The sequence below is a fragment of the Simochromis diagramma genome, unplaced genomic scaffold (genome assembly GCF_900408965.1).
Source record: "Simochromis diagramma unplaced genomic scaffold, fSimDia1.1 OVJJ01000320.1, whole genome shotgun sequence".
Classification (NCBI taxonomy): Eukaryota; Metazoa; Chordata; class Actinopteri; order Cichliformes; family Cichlidae; genus Simochromis; species Simochromis diagramma.
Window position 1 is genome coordinate 919,273 of NW_024386773.1, and position 17,054 is coordinate 936,326.

The 17,054-nt window shown below is 39.1% G+C and overlaps 1 protein-coding gene across 3 annotated transcripts; it reads right to left on the reverse strand.

The window, feature by feature from the left end:
• Positions 1–514: 514 nt before the first annotated feature.
• On the reverse strand, positions 515–10,735 carry ddi2 (DNA-damage inducible protein 2). 3 transcript variants are annotated; one of them, XM_040001730.1, is made up of 10 exons: positions 10,602–10,735; positions 10,275–10,446; positions 7,925–8,054; positions 7,496–7,762; positions 7,284–7,410; positions 6,981–7,108; positions 6,166–6,294; positions 5,880–5,983; positions 5,482–5,674; positions 515–3,102 (listed from the first exon to the last, which is right to left on the reverse strand). In XM_040001730.1, the coding sequence occupies exons 2-10, from the start codon at positions 10,410–10,412 to the stop codon at positions 1,595–1,597; spliced, it is 2,724 nt and encodes a 907-aa protein (XP_039857664.1). In that variant the 5' UTR covers positions 10,413–10,446; positions 10,602–10,735; the 3' UTR covers positions 515–1,594. The 3 variants fall into 3 exon arrangements, with proteins under 3 accessions (XP_039857664.1, XP_039857660.1, XP_039857673.1); XM_040001739.1 differs by lacking the exon at positions 10,602–10,735 and adding an exon at positions 3,444–3,492 and having other exon boundaries at positions 3,040–3,102; positions 10,275–10,412; XM_040001726.1 differs by having other exon boundaries at positions 10,275–10,695.
• Between the last annotated feature and the right edge of the window lie 6,319 nt (positions 10,736–17,054).

Consider the following 17,054-nt stretch of genomic DNA (forward strand, 5'->3'; position numbering starts at 1 on the left):
CTGAGCATTTAGCAGCAATCAAAAAACAAACTAGAAGCAGGTGTGTTTCTTTACATGCTCCTTCAGGGTTTTACAACTATGGAGGCTTGTTTCTGCCACAATTAAAAACAAAACAAAACAAAAAAACAACAACACAGCTGTAAGTCAAAGTTTGAGGTTATTATCTCAAAATTTTAATGTAACTCAAAGTGTCACATTATTTTCTTAGAAGTCTGAGTTAGCAGGTTAAACTTATGGATGTCAAAAGATCTTTTTTTTTTTTTCCCAGTGGTGCAGCCAAGCTTCCATACACAAGAGCAGTGGGCTATTTTTTTCACCTTTTAGATTAGTCCAACTCATGGCAACATCATTATTTTGATACCACATATCCTTTAAGATGTCCATTTAAAAAAAAAAGAAGGTTTTTTTAAGATTATGGAGAATACTTTTTAAAAGCAAGATATGGAAACTCGTACTTTCTATACTTGGCATGTGTTTGAAAAAAAAATGACTTAAAACTCACACACGTCTTTACAAATACTAGTTTCATTTTATTTGCAATTTAAAATTCCATACAAGATAAAAGTAAATAATTCAATCTGCCTGAACATTGTGGATAATGTATATGACTCAAATAAAGCCATTAAAAGTCCCGATAGATGACATACTGATGAAACGTCTGACATTTTTTTATTTATTTTTTTAAAAACAGATTATAAAATAAAATATGGATGTTTGAACACATGATCACACACTACGAAGAACTTACACAAAATAAAAGACTTCCTGAACGGGAGCTACAAACAGAGTTGTAATCTAGACATGGCAAAGCGCTGAAAAAAGTGGATACATACAGTACAAGATACCTTCGGTAAATAACATACTGAATCAATCAATCCCATTTATGATCGTACTTCGGCGAACCCACTCGTTATTTTATAGTGATGATAACATTGACATGTTGGGTTTCCCTTGTCAATGGAAATTGTAAACTTGATCAAAAATGATCAACCCTCCTTAACTGCAAAAGTTCTTCCAACATTGGGTTGTTGCATTAGGTTTTATTCAAAAAAGGAAAAAAAAAAATCATTGAAATATCCACATTTGTGCTGAACAATCTCAAGCTCACCAAACAAAAGTTACTGTGGTATGAGTAGCGGGTAATGCTACTCCACTCTGAGATTGTTTTGTTTTATTGACGATTAACAAATTAGACAAGAGTAGTTGTATGATATGTCAAAGAGAGGGAATTACAATAATGTTTAATGGTTCAGTAATCAATAACGGGCATTTAATAATATATCAATGCTGAACGATGAAACGAGAAGAAAATCATTCTATGTTACCAAATCTCTAAAAACCAATGAAGTGGGTGAGGACCCAAAACATCTGCATGCAAACACACCTCACATTTCTTTTTAGCCAGAAAAGTATCAGCAGTTGTCCTGTTTCTTCTCGGATAGTCTGTACGACAAACCAAGAGACAGCATTTCCCTGTTTCTTTTACGTGGTCCCTGCTAAAAATGGGGACTGAGACATCTGGATTGGTAACAAGGTTCCAAATAAGACAGATGCTAATTTGGGAGGCCAGGGACTCACGTGATTGGTTTTGAGTCTAGGTGGGCACAGTGATACTGCGGGCTAGAAGTGCCAGCAGAGCTAGCTCCACAACCCCATGGGCTTGTTCCAGTGCCTCTGCAGCCTCCCTGGCAGAAAAGCCTGCTGCCTGGATTCTCTGGATGTGCTCGGCTGGAAACTGTTCTATAAAGGGATGTAGAGGAGGGAGAGGAGAGGCTGGAGATGAAGGCTGGGGAGTCTGAGCCAGAGGAGGAACTGATGAGGACAAGTTGCTTGAAACTTCCTCCGGTGAGCCCGCTGCCATTGACATAGGGCTGAGGAAAGTGTGCTCAGTTTGGAGGCCTAGGTTGTCTGGGGTATTGGTGCCAGAGGCTTGTCCATCTGCGACCCCTCTCCCATGCTGCCCCTCAGGAGGCTCCCTGAACTCCAGATCCTCAGGGGGATCAAGTGGAACCTCTGGCTCAGACTGAGAAAAGCTGATGTTACTTGCCTCATCTTGCCCACATCTGTCTGCCCTCCTCTCCTCATAGCTATGTGGACACTCTAGTGGTCCTTGTCCAATCACAGCCTCTACTGTATCACCGCCCAGATGTTCATCCTGGCCAGAGTGGTGGGGCGCAAGACACTTAGATGGTTCCCCATCAGACACAGCAGCAGCATAGTTGGCTTTGGCATCGTTTGGTTCTGCACCGGGTGTAATGGCAGTAGAGGGGGTAAGCTGGGTATTTTCGGGGATTGAGGTGCATGGTTCGGGGGACATGTTGTCTGTGTCCTGCCTGAATGGATTTGAAGGAGAGCAGGAGGTGCTGCGATTTTGTGACTGAGCACAGTTGTTGGATACCAGCAGCTCATGGAGCTCCCTAAGGGCAGATGCCAACGAGGGGATGCTTTCAGAGCTGGAGCAGTGCTCTCCATCAGGCTGATCCCTCTCAGAGCACACCACACTGTCAGAAGCAGTGGGAGACTCCATTTCAACTGAGTCAGGTTCCCTGGGAGCACCTGGACCGACTTCCGTTGTAACAGCAGTATCACACTCTGTCACCTCCTGCTCCATGGGCTGAATGGGGGAAAGTTCCTCTGCATGGGGAAGCATGGAGCTGTTCTCCACCTCATCAGATTCAGCATCCCCCTTTATGGCTCCAGGCTGTAGTTCTCCCCCTGGATCCTGGGATACGTAGTTCATGTCTGCAGGAGGGGTACACGAACGCACAACATCTGTTGAGGGACTGCTTAGAGGGGGCACCACGGAGTTGCTATGGAGAGGCAAAGGGTCAGGGTGGATATGGTGAGGTATAGAAGCTCCATCCTCTGCTGGGGATGAAGGCTGAGGAAGCTCTTGGAAGCCAGGTTGATCCTGGCACTGCCCTGGTGCTAAGGTCTGCTGCATGGCGGCAGGGGCAGACTGAGAGCGATCCAGGGTTGGGTTCTGGGGTTGATCAGAGGAGAGGCTTTGGGAAGGGGAGGTGGCTGACGACGTTTGGCCTAAGGTTTTGGGTAATGAAAATGGTTGGGGCTGCGGTGAGGTAGCTTGTCCATCTGCAGTGTCTATCACAAGAGAAAATATGCCTAGGAATTAAACTGTGAACCCCAGTGTGGGACAGTAACTATGTCAATTTAATAGCTTTAGATCCAAACACAAATACATATTCTCTTGCCCAAATTCTTCAATGCATTCTATACTAACATACTTTATTCATTAATATTAATTATAATGAATTTCCTATTCTAATTCAATCAAATATAAATAATCACAATAAAATGCATCAGTAAATAACAACAAAGGTACAACACTGATTACCTGACCCAGCAGCAAAATAACAGCAAAATAAAAGAAACAAATAGCAATGGACTTAGCACTGGCAATGGACTTGTGAATTTTGCAGTACCTGGTTGGTAGGGCCCTCTCCAGCTGTCTCCAAATGCATCAGTGCTGTCCTGCTCAGGGGTTAGGGCACACACCACACACATCATGCAAAGGGACGGAGAAAGTTAGCAGTCACACACAGGGCATGCACCAAACTATCGGCCTTTTCACACACACAGATGTGAAAAGTGTCATCCAAAAATAAATAAATAAATAAATAAATTAAAAAATTCTTGGGTCTAGGTCCTGACAAAGAGGTTGCAGTGTACATCCCCATCACTAAACGTCAGGGGAGCTCAATTCAAAGGGTTGTTCAGCAGTTAAAACTGTGGGCTGATTAAACTGTCTCTCCTGACTCGAGTCCATTAACAACCTCCAGTCATTGCTGGGCATCACTGGAAACAACAACAAAGACTTAATGGGGCTCTTGCACAAATAATAATGTGAGTATTAAAGGGAAACTGAAGAGTCCTGTATGGGTGGAAAAGCACCACTTTCCACTGACAGTGTATCTGTGTTGGTAACTTTTATAAAGTAGGAGTGAGCGATGTCAAAAAATGACATAATTCCAATAAATTAAACTCTTATATTTCAATATTTTCTTAAAAAAACCTGTTTATACATTAGAAAAGTTGCTGGACAAGAAATGTTGTCATGTAATAATCCACTAACTTAAAACACTCACAACACCCTAAAGGAGAAACTTCACTATAGTGATGCCAAAGTATTTATTTGGTGCTGGAATAGCTAATGATGAACAGTTTAACCCTTTATCACACAACTATCAGATATGTCGCCTGGACTACTGTGAAATCATAAAAAAATTCTCATCTTTCAGGAACCATTTAAATTTTCTCTCTAGCTCAACACAGTTAAGGAGTTACCGTATTGTAATGTCTTCATCTAGATAGAGCCGATTTTTCTCTCTGTGTTCAGACAGACCTACCTTGTGAATGCTTTGTGCTACTGTGATACACCAAATCAATCTTTAAAGCTCATATTCTCTTCTTTCCAAAACCCTTTGAATTTTGTGTCTAACTCAAACAGTAAGAGAATTATGGTAATTTAAAAGAATGCTTGTAAAACGAGTCTGTGGCTAGACCGACGGCAAAAATAAAACGTTTGAAGCATTAAAGTGGTTGACAAACTCACACTGTCCACAAAGTGAGACGGCAGGGGACCGACAAGCTGCCATTAACCATAACTGATGTTTCCCATGCTAACATTTTGTCATAGTGAAGTTAAGTAACTGCACAAATACAATGGGAGTGATTGCTTTTATTATTAGTTTTGTCAACACTGCAGGCATTTTAAGCATTTTTCTTATATATATATTAAATAGATTTTATTTCACAATTAGAGGACTCTTTTTAAAACTTTTAGTTAGATACAGATGTTGTCGGAGATTTTAAACAATAACGCGACGATAAGGCAACATTTAATCCTGTTTATGAATCTATTATTTCCTGGTCTGCCATAGATTCTGGTTCATATAAATCCCCACCTACGTTTCTGTTGGCACAACATGTTTTTTTCCATTTGTCTGCGTAGGAGGTTTCAAGTTCTGCTCTCACACTCTTCAGATCCATCTGCACTGGAGTCTACATCATAATCAGACAAATTTTAGTTGTCCTGTATGAACTCACTATAATGAAACAGTTTTGAGGAAGCACTTTCAGGGACACGATTCGCTAAAACCTAATCTGAAGAGGTACTTTTAGATCACAATACACCTGGTATGGACAGTAAGGATGGTGAACTTTATAAATGGTAAATATATGTATATATAGTTTAAATCATTTTGTTTCATTCATCAGTTTGTTTTGTTTTAAGCCTAAAAAGCTTATTTCCGTTTTAAATGTGCTCTCATTTGCCTGACTGTTGTCTTATACTAAGGTACATTTAACTTGCTGAGGTGATGACATGAAGTGATCATGTGACTGCATAAATGGAGTTGAGAGTAAGAAGCTTTAAGTGGCACATGCAAATGTAGTTCCAACTGAGCTGGAAAAAAGCTCAATGAGAAACAGCCTGAAGTGCACACATAAACGGCTTCTTACCGCTTTCCTGTATGGACCTCTGAAGCGCCTCTGCCAGTTCTCTGTCAGCCAGCTCCTCTGGGCGGGCATCTTCACGCCCCTCTGTGCCGTACGCTAGTCGGGCACACTCTGGCAGCTCCGCCTCAGACAGAAAGCGAGTTTCTGTGCCTGTAGTGCCGATGAGGAGGACGCTCTTCTTCAAGTCGATCGAACACTGCAAGAAAAACAGAAATGTATAATCCTAAGCTTTTCTAAAGTTTCCAGTGTTAATGTTGTTGACTGATCATTTTTGTCAGCGATATTTCTTTTCTGACAAAAATAAGAAGATAACTAAATAAAAACTGGGGCACGAGAGCAAAAACTCCCATGCGCCCCGTTTCTCATGAAAACACCACTGCTCAGATAAAAGGAGCTCACACCTGGTGTCTCTTCAACATATCCAGGCCAAGCAGCATATCCATAGGCTGGTCTTCCAAAATGGAGAAAGAACAAGGAAGGAAGTCTCCCTCTATCTGGACCTGAGCTGGATTATGAGGAACAAAAAAAGGAAGAAAAAAAAAAAAAAAAAAGAATACACTGAAAATGTGATGCAGAGACTTAAATTTGGATTTACTAGAAGGCATAGCAAGGTAGTTAGGCAAACATTTGTGACTGTTCTGCATAAAAAGTAAAATTGTTCATAGTAGAAACACTCTTGACACAAACCCAAATGAACTCTGCCAATGATCTTCTGGGTGCCCACTCCTTTGGCTATCCCGGCCCAGCGTCTGTCCACCAGTCGCATAATGTTGCAGCGCTCTGCGCATGCTTGGCTCATGATGGTCATCTGGGCTCCTAAAAGTGAGGGAAAAAAAAATCAGTGAAAACTAAAACCAAAATGTGTTTGAAGATACCTCATATGTAAACCACAACTACACACCTGTATTTGTCAGCCTATATTGCATGGGTACAATCCTATTTTCCACACCTAAATCTTTCCACACCTATAAAGACCTGAAAGCTGCCATAACAGTCCTGTCTCCACCCGACAAGACTGCTACCCAGACTGGGTGAGGAATCTCTACAACAGCACCACGAGACACTTCTTTAATGACTGTGAGAAACAAACAGAATCCCACACCCTCTGATAAGTATTAGGCTGGTATTTTGTTTGTTTTCATACAGTCCTGCCTCGAGCCTCCGCCTTTAAGTGGCACATCTCCCTCTGATGCCACAGACAGCAAGGCGTTTGGGGTATTAAAAAGCCTCACCCTCAGAGTATGGAGCAAGATTGACGACACTTTAAAACCAGTAGGATATCATTAAGCTTGTTAAAGAATTTATATTTTCTAACTGATGCCTGAAAAACACCCCCCAAAATAATGTGATTTTTTCCTTTCAAAGAGAGCAAATGTAAATCATTTGGCATTTTTTTTCCACATTGGAGAAAAATAAAAACAAAAATCTTTTAATTTTTTTTTTAAATGTCATTTTATTGTGCAGCCCCACTACTGTTCGTATCAGGATTTAATGTTCATTACCTGAGTCAACAAAAGCTTTCACAGGGTGGCCATTGACTTTGCAGTTAATGTACAGCATAACCACCTGTCCAAAGCTTTCTGGGGCCTCCTCCATTGCTATGGTCATGTTTTCTTCCACATTGTGCTGCCTAAAATAAATTCAACAGTAAGTGTAAAAGAAAAATCACAAACAATTCATAAATAATACACCAAAACATGCAAGTGGCAGATGAAAGTGAAGCTGTGCCTCATAGGATGAGGATTATTATGTGTTGTGAATGTCTCTAAGTGATTAACGTTGAAAGCTTTCAGGTCTTTTCCTACCTGATGTCCTCTTCAATCTTTGCTTGGGCTTCCAAATCAAAAGGATCAGCGGTCAAAAGTCTGATTCGCTCCTGCTCCCTCTTGGCTCGATCCTGCTGTTGCTCCTGCAGCACTTTGGTGAAACGCTCTAAGGAAACACAATTATGCTAACATGGCCGACTCATTGTAAATTAAAAGACGACAAGCACACCCATTACTCTGTTTTAGTTCACCTAAGTCTCCGCTCAGCAGGGCCTCGGCGAGCGGCGGGTTTCTCTCCTTGAGGAGCGATAGCTCGTGTGGATTCGATAAAAGCATCTGCTGAAGTAAGGCGGGGTCGTCCAGCCCCTGAGGAGAGGACCCACGAAAGGCCATTGGCGTGGAAGGCTGTGCGGCACGCTGCGGTGGAGCCTGTTGCTGTGGTCGTACGGCACCACGTTGATTGGCTGAAGAAGAGGTGCCTGGGACTGTGATGGAACGAAAGTCAATACGGGGTAGACCTAAATAACAGAAAGGGTAGAAGATTAGCGTACTGCATAACGACATTATTATTATGTCACGTCTCTCGTAACTCAGCCAACAACAATAAGATTCAGATTAAACATTTCCCTGATTAAAATACATACATAAACAACATGTTTATTAGTTTTCATGTGTATTACCTGGGAAGGCGGGCTGAGCCGCTGGTGGCTTTCTGTCAGCTTGCCGGAGAACCACCACGTCTCCATCCTTTACACCGTATGTCCCCAAGGCACGAGTGAGGTCTTTTAGGGGCTGTTCAACATATGTGATCTGTACAAAAATAAAAAACACTAAATAAGAAGAAATCAACATGCATAAGATTCACAAGTTTTTGCTCACATTTTATTTGACGCAGAAATGGGTGGACACTGGTCATACTTGAATAATGTGTAAAGATTTCTATTGATTCTTATCTGTTTCAATAGTTTATTTTTCTTTTCTTTTTGTTTGTTTGTTTTTTTCCTAGTGCATGCCCATGCTACAGTATTGTTTGGCCTGTCTGTTCTGTTGATAAATTGATATACTCAATTAATTAAATAGCGGTGGCAGATGTTGTTTATAGTGTCAATATGGATCATTTGATCCCACTGTTACGTGGTTTCTTGGTGCGTATAATTACATTTTTGTGGATCTAAATTAGACTCTAGTGTTATGAAAATATAATATAAAAACTGGTAATTTCAGCACGTTGCTAGCTGGTTGCCACATGACGGCACCATAAAGCATGCGTAATTCAAATTTTGTAGATATAAATGAATGTTGTTGTTGTGAAATAAAATTGATAACAACACTTTTAAAAGGTGCATAAATGATTAACTTTTAGTTTATTTTAGCCCGTTGCTAGGCAACTTTATGATTTAAAAAAAAAAATGTCATAGATAAGAAACCTAAGATGGTCTAAGATGTACTTGTGTTCAAGCATTGGTTACTCAACTTATGATGGTCTAGGAGGAGTTTGCAGACAAACATACACTCACACACACACACACACACACACACACTTTTCTGTGTGATTTTAAGAAGGTCTGATTTTTTCTTTTCTTTTTGCTGCTTATCTTTTATATAGTTCTAGTATAGTACTTCTTTCTACTTGACTGACAATGAGTTATCTTAGTACTGTTAACTGAATCTCAATTCATCAAATTAAAGCCACATTTCCCACGTGACCATCATAGGTTTGCATGACAAACTTTCAGGGGAAATACACACTTCTTAACAGGAATTACAAAAAAATTCTAGTACAATGTTTTTGACAAAATGGGGAAAAAAGTTTTAATGGATGAAGTTAGGAATTTTCTTCTATCATGGTAGTATGGCTCTATGAGTATAGCTCAAAACAAATGATGTATGTTTGAAGTCCCTAAAATATTTTGGAGAATGTCAAAACCACAATTTTGCAGGTACTGATATTTTATTTCCAACTCCTCATATAGAAATCACAAACCCTCCAAATCAGATAAATAGTCACAGATACTATTATTATTACTACTGCCACTTTTATTTAGCCTGGAAATTCCACTGAAATCTAATCTCTTTTAGAATGGAAACCAGACCAAGACAGGGGTTGATTAAATTTTCAATACCAACCACTAAAGCTTAAATGTGAAAAAACACATTTTCACCCAACTTCAGTGTGATATTCCCCAGACACCACAACATGTTTCTCTTATTTTCTCTTTGTATCGATGAGCTAACACGGAATGACCCTCTACTCCTCATCCTCACTTTCTGTTTCCAGTTTACCCACAAACACTTTGTGCAGACCAAAGTGTGTAAACGAAATGCTATATATATTTTGAAGCCAGCAGAAGAAACTGATTCAGGGCTAAAACAAACACTTATTTTCATTACTATAAATATTATTTCTTAAATGTTATATTATTTTTCACTTTGCATTTAATTGTTTGATCTACAGTCAAGTTTAGAGTCTATTTTTCTTCCAATCTAACATAAACTACGGGTGCATGTATTAAATGTGTTTAAAACTTTCTAAATCTGCCAGAATTAAAGGCTCTGGCGAGTAGTTTTACTTTTCGCTTTATTACTGTATACCACTGCTGCACTAACTTTATTATCCCCTATATAGCGTGCTGAAACCCAAAGCTCGTCACGCAGTAAAACATTTGGTAGGTTATCACTTGTTTGGGGTTCTTCCTTCAGCCCAGATAACGTTAGCCTTATATCTCGAGCTACCAGGCGTACAAAACTCACTAACTAACCCTGAATTAAACTTCTCCAACCATTAATTACCCGGACAACTATTAGCTTCCTTAGTTTGCCAGTGTGCTCACTTTTTCTTAGGTTAAGGCTACACACACTTTAGACGTGGGATACATAATTCTGGAAACGTGTCTGTTGTGGATAACAACGCAGGTTTCGTAACACTTCGTCCATCAAAACAGCAAAAGTCCGATTCATCCTAGCAACCCAGCTAGCTAGCTTAGCTGCTAGCTACGTTAGCTCCTTTGCTACATGTAGCATGGGTCTTGCCTGGATTTCCCCTGCTGGGATTCCTGATTCCAGCTCACAAAGTGCTACGAAGTCTCTCAGTTCCAGCTCCGGGGACACATCGAGGGCGAAGGTGGTTTCTGGGCGATCCCTCGGCGCGCAGAAAACGGTGACCAGCATCGCTTTTTTGGGGCAGGATCTGTGGACAAGTCCGCTGCAATAGAATGCGTTTAGTGTGGTGTAGTTTTTCCACAGGGAACCCCAGTTAGTGTGTGGATTTCCCCCCTCTTAATTAAGCTGACTTTCTGTAGAAATTGCGTCAAAAGCGAAAGTAGTTACATGAAAAGAGAGTGACTGCTTTGCACTTACTGGTAAGAAGCCTGATGTCACAGTTTCTCTTTTAACAAGAGCCAAACAAGTATTGCATCTCATTCAACCCGTTTTCCGGCATGTCGCAATACAGAATTTGCGGTCGTGCGTACTTCTTCTTCTTCTTCTTCTTCTGTCGTTTTAACGGCAGCTTGCATCCGCGGTCGTGAGTAGTCTCTGTATTTTTTTAATGAACTTTATTGGACAATCAATGAGTATACAACACACAGACAGATAAAGTATACAGAAGAACAGAACATGAACACACAAAACCAGGGGTAAAAATGAATACACGCAAAAATTCACACACTCACACACACACACACACACACACACACACACACACACACACACACACACACACACACACACACACACACACACATATATATTGTTTTGATAGCCTTTTTGTTGGTGGTGTCTGATACTGATTGTATGTACAATTCCACATCCTTAAGAAAATGACCGAAATATGGTGTTTTATTAGTAAACTTGAGTCCCTGTATTACACTGTCTTACAGTGTAATGCAGACACTAAGTGTCCACGGCACTTTTATTTTAACTGTGTTGTTTATTTATTGTAAACTGCACTATTTTTTATTTTTAACAAATAAATAACACTTTAAATAACACAATATTTTACCCTGTGATGATGATGATAATAATAATAATTGTTATATTATTATTATTATTATTATTATTATTATTATAACAGTTTCCCATCTGACCTTCTTATTATCTTATTTTTTCTTATAATCTTCTTACTATTATTATTGTCTTTACGTTTGTGAGTATACGTATTGGAGCAGCAGCAGTCACAAAGGCATATCAGAGACTCTAATTCCTGAGTTATGAGGAGAAGCTGCTGCCATGTTTTTCCAGCAGCTTCATCAAAAGTGTGTGGTACGCCAGCAACTCAGACGCGAACAGGAAAGCCCTTTGGAGGATCATAAACTCTGCCCAGAAAACAAACAAACTAAAAAAACGTGCCTCTTTGGAAGAGCCTTTCAGCTCTCGCTGCCTCAGCAGAGCAGCCAGGATCATCTAGGACACTTTCCACCCACTAAGATGCTGTCATCAGGTCCACCTCATCATTAACAAAGAGATTTGAAAACAGCTTCAATGTTCCACATGTACAAATACACCCAAGTGCAGTTACTCAGCTGCTCTATTGTAATGTAGTGTATTATATTGTGTTTCTGTTACATTTTTTTAAATCAGTAATCTGATCTAATCTCAAGAATGAAAGTGTTTCTTTATTCATTTCATTCATTCACTTCTAAAGCTAGTATCTAAAGCTTCATCAGCAGTTCTGAAGTTTCACTGTTTTGAAAATAAAATGCAATATTATATATGTTAAATTTCTCATTCTTATAGGCTTACCTGTCTCTGACAATAAGACAGAAATAAAAGTGAATACTTATGACTAGAATTTGTCCTAAATTTGTTTACACAAACAATGTGCTTAAGGATATTTTAGGTCTACTATATGCAGGACACGACTTGTCCTTTATTTCTCTCTATTTTATTTTAAACCATCTGAATGTGCACAGGTCCTGTAGACATTTAAAAATGCTTTGTATACTTATCTTTCTCGACCAAAAAAGTATTTAGTATCAACTGGGGGGAAAAAATATGCCAATAAACAGTAAAAAATGTGTACGTGCACATGTAGAATATTATGTGGTTCTCATGGTTGATTTCTTATGTGAACCATATTTAATGGTTGTTTGAGGGTTACATGCAAAGTTGTAAAGAATTTAAGGTTAGTAAAACAGGAAGGAAATAGTTTCAAAACGGGTTAAACCAAAAGATACTAAAGAGAATTCATTTCTGGTACTGCATAAACTGTGAAAGGGAAAATGCATTTAATTTATTTTAAATATGAATATGAATAAATAATGAGTAATAACCACTGAGTTTCAACACAGTTACTATAGAAGTACTGACAGGAGAAGCAGTGATATGAAACCGGTTATGAGGACTTGCTGTATGGTGGAAGAGTTTTGACTTTTTTTGGATGGAAAGGGAAAAAATGACTGGAGTAAAGTCGGAGTTGCCACGGTAACGCACAACATTAAATAAATCGCTTCTGTGGAGCGTGCTTTTTATCAAAAGTTCATGCCTTTACCGTGGTGTCAGTTTCCTTCGGGTTTTTTTTCATTTTGAGTTTTTCTTCTTTGCACACCCACAGTACATAAAAGGCTTTTCTAACCACATCTATCCTGTGTCTAATTCCAGGCAAATGTTGCCTCTATTGCAAGAAAAAAAGAAAAACCACTTGTTCTGCACATTCTGGTGCAGAGGCGTGATTTGCTTGGTGCAACCAAAGGTGTAGAAACTTATATGGGCTGGTTAGATGTGGAACAGCCAATGAAAAGGAGAAAAAGAAAATGGCTCTCATGGCTTTCATTGATATTATTATTTTAAATGTGCTCTTTTTTTGTTCAAAGATACCACATAACCTATAATGTATGAGTGGATGTCCATTAATGCAATTGCTATGTGTTTTCAAAATGGCATATTTGAGCATAGTGATGAACGATTCTGATGTAACTTCAGGTTATCTGCTCTGTATAATGTACTGGAAACTTGCACCTTGTGGGGTGTTGTTCTATTTGATGTTTATCTAAGTCTCAGGTTCTCAGAAGCATAGCTTTTAAGTGGTACAAGGTAAGGATTTCACATGTAACTCTAATATGACTTAGTGGTTGCCAAACCTTTTCTGGCATGTACAATTACAAAAGCTCACACCGCACATTGATTATCTTTGAATGTCTTTACTCTAACCTGAAAGTCTAAAACAACTTTTTGTTCCCTCTGTTTCAAGTTACTCACTATGAAGCTCTGATCAGTTCCTCTTTAACGTCCCTTTGTATCTAAAGAAGTTGAAAAAGAATCTATTATGTTTCAGGCTTCTGCTGATTGGAAGGAGTCACATATAAGCATCAGTTCCTCGTCATTTTTTCACTTCTTTAAACATGTTTGATTTGGTTGAAAGTTTATAACTCTTCACTAATTTTGAAGCCTGTGATTTTTATTTTTGATAACTGAAGCAGTTGTTACTGGAAGCATGTATAGGGAGAGGTGTTGCTGTGATGTTTGCATAGTTTTGCAGGTTCTGAGAGGCATGCTCTCCATTTGACATAAGGCTACATGTGAACTGGTTGTGTTAATGTACGGCAAACCCCTTCCCCATCTCAGTGGTTTACAAACTTTTTTTTGGCATATACAACAGCAGAGGTTATAGACTAAGAAGCTATGATCAGTTCCTGTGATCAGTTACACTATGTCAGCTAAACAAAGCTTTCAGCAGTGATTAAAGTGCACAAATGAAAACAGAAGACTTTCAAACAAACGTTTTCATAGTGTAGATTAATAGTGTTGTTAATGGATTTTTTAATAGTTTTGTCACTGATGTGCAGAGAGGATAAAACAACACATGTACTGATTTTGATATGTTGGTGTCACAATCACACCAACATGATGAATAAGTGTTTTCAGTTTACAACATTTACAGGCAATCTAGAGCTTTTTACTCATATGTATCTAGATTTTACTCACAGCATTCAAAGTTGAGAATTCTTGATTACTCAAAGACTAATGATAACCTTGTTTTATGTTTCGCTAGCTCATATGTGATGATCTCTGTCTCTGGCTGCAGTGTTAGCTTTACGTTGTCATTTCTGAAAAATGCAACAAAAACTCTCTGTCTCTCTGTGTCTTCAGATACAGCATATATCTTACACATGGTTCATCCTATGAGTCAATTCAGTAGAAGGTGTGTTCAAGGGACACTTCATGGCACAGTCCAGTGTACATATTCTCCCTTTGGCCTGCAACGTTGTTTATCTATCCAGGTTATTTCATCATTATTTACTCTGTTTGGGAGATTGAGGCTGCAGAACTGTTTACCTTGAGGTCAACAGAGGTACACAGCGTAGACAATGGAACGACTAACTGGCATTTACCTTATGGTATTCAACTGGAAACTTATCTCTTTCTAGAAGTCAGTAATCTGCAAACATGGCTGTGTGAGCGGTTTCTTATGGGAATCATTTCACAGTGCAGATGAAATTATTCATTGACCCATGTCAAGAGTTACAAGAGGCTGGTGTCGCAGACAGGATTTATGATCAGCGGTGTACCCTCATTTATAATCTTACCTGTCTGAGTGCTTCCTAGAAAGAAAGTCATAGCAATATAAAACTGCTGACAAGGAGAATCTTTTTTTAATTTCTGAAAAAAGACATTGCTTTTTAAATTTAATTGAGGAGCTGTCATGACACACTAAGGTCAGATATGAAGTTGCACTGGGTTCAGTGCTCGAACCAATTCTTTTTACATTTTACGTGCTTCCCTCGGACAGTATCACTCAACATGCATTTTGATTGCTGTGCACATGATACCCAGCTCCATTTATCCATGCAGCCAGATAACACATAACAATTAGTCGAACTGCAGGAATGTCTTAAAGACATAAAGACCTGCATGACTTCTAATTTCCTTCTTCTAAATTCAGATAAAACTGACATAATTGTACTTGGCCCAAAAATCTCAGAATATGACTGCTATTAGAATTTGGTGCTATATAAGTAAAACTGAATTGACTTTTTCAAATTTGTTTTTTGGCATTTTGAGTTCCTTAACACCTCTCTCTCTCTCTTTCTGTCTCTCTCTCTCACTCACTAGATGACTTAATATTGTCGCGAGAGAGCCACATATGTCTTTCCCTTCACTTGTAACCAAGAAAGGAAAGCGAAGGAGAAAGCTGGCAGAAGATCTCTGCTTTTTGTTGTTTTCTTCTCCATATGGAAAGGAATCTCTGATTTTATGTGTGTAGATAAACACATAAGTTCTTATTTTTTCATTGTATCTTTAATGTCTGTAAGCAAGATGGGCAGACTGTGATCATAAAGGGATAGGCAAGGTCAGCAACAAAGTTTAGGTAGGCTGCGGTGTTTAAAACATGCTCAGTAAGACAGGATGGATCCATGCTTTCATGTTCACGCCAAAGTCTGTATCAACCATCAGAATGTTGCAGCAGGAATCGAGACTCATCCAGCAAGGGAGTTTTTCTAATGTGTTTCCAATCTTTTTTCCCCCAATTCTGGTGAGTCTGAACTGGAGCCTCAGCTTCCTGTTCGTCTTTAATGTCCCTTTGTATCTAAAGAAGTTGAAAAAGAATCTATTATTTTGCAGGCTTCTGCTGATTGGAAGGAGTCACCTATAAACATCAGTTCCTCATCATCTTTTCACATGTTTGATTTGGTTGAAAGTTTATAACTCTTCACTAATTTTGAAGCCTGTGATTTTTATTTTTGATAACTGAAGCAGTTGTTACTGGAAGCATGTATAGGGAGAGGTGTTGCTGTGATGTTTGCATAGTTTTGCAGGTTCTGAGAGGCATGCTCTCCATTTGACATAAGGCTACATGTGAACTGGTTGTGTTAATGTACGGCAAACCCGTTCCCCATCTCAGTGGTTTACAAACTTTTTTTTTTTTGCCATATACAACAGCAGAGGTTATAGACTAAGAAGCTATGATCAGTTCCTGTGATCAGTTACACTATGTCAGCTAAACAAAGCTTTCAGCAGTGATTAAAGTGCACAAATGAAAACAGAAGACTTTCAAACAAACGTTTTCATAGTGTAGATTAATAGTGTTGTTAATGGATTTTTTAATAGTTTTGTCACTGATGTGCAGAGAGGATAAAACAACACATGTACTGATTTTGATATGTTGGTGTCACAGTCACACCAACATGATGAATAAGTGTTTTCAGTTTACAACATTTACAGGCATTCTTGATTACTCAAAGACTAATGATAACCTTGTTTTATGTTTCGTTAGCTCATATGTGATGATCTCTGTCTCTGGCTGTAGTGTTAGCTTCACGGCACAGTCCAGTGTACATATTTTGGCCTGCGGTGTTGTTTATCTATCATGTCATTATTTACTCAGTTTTGGAAATTTTTGAAAAGTTTTGGAGGCTGCAGAACTGTTTACCTCGACGGCAACAAAGGTACACAGGGTAGACAATGGAATGACTAATGCATTTGCTTTATGGTAACTGGAAAGTTATCATATGTCTTTCTAGAAGTCAGGAACCCACAAATGTGGCTGTGTGAGCTGTTTCGTGTGGGAATCGTTTCCTCGTTTACTGAAAAATGTGATGCAGATGAAATTTTTTATTGACCCATGTCAAGAGTTACAAGAGGCTAGTGCCGCTGACAGCATTTACGATCAGTAGTGTCCCTTGAGTTGTAATGTTATCTGTCTGCATGCTTTTTTTTGTTCAGTGGATGTACAGCAGTTTGGTAGAAGACAACTCCCTTTACAGGTGCTGATAACGCCAAGGACACAAAACATTGTGTCCTTGGCCCATTGCTCCATTAGGTTTCATAGCGAGGCGCGTGATGTGTGGTATGATCAGTTTGTAACTTCCTCCA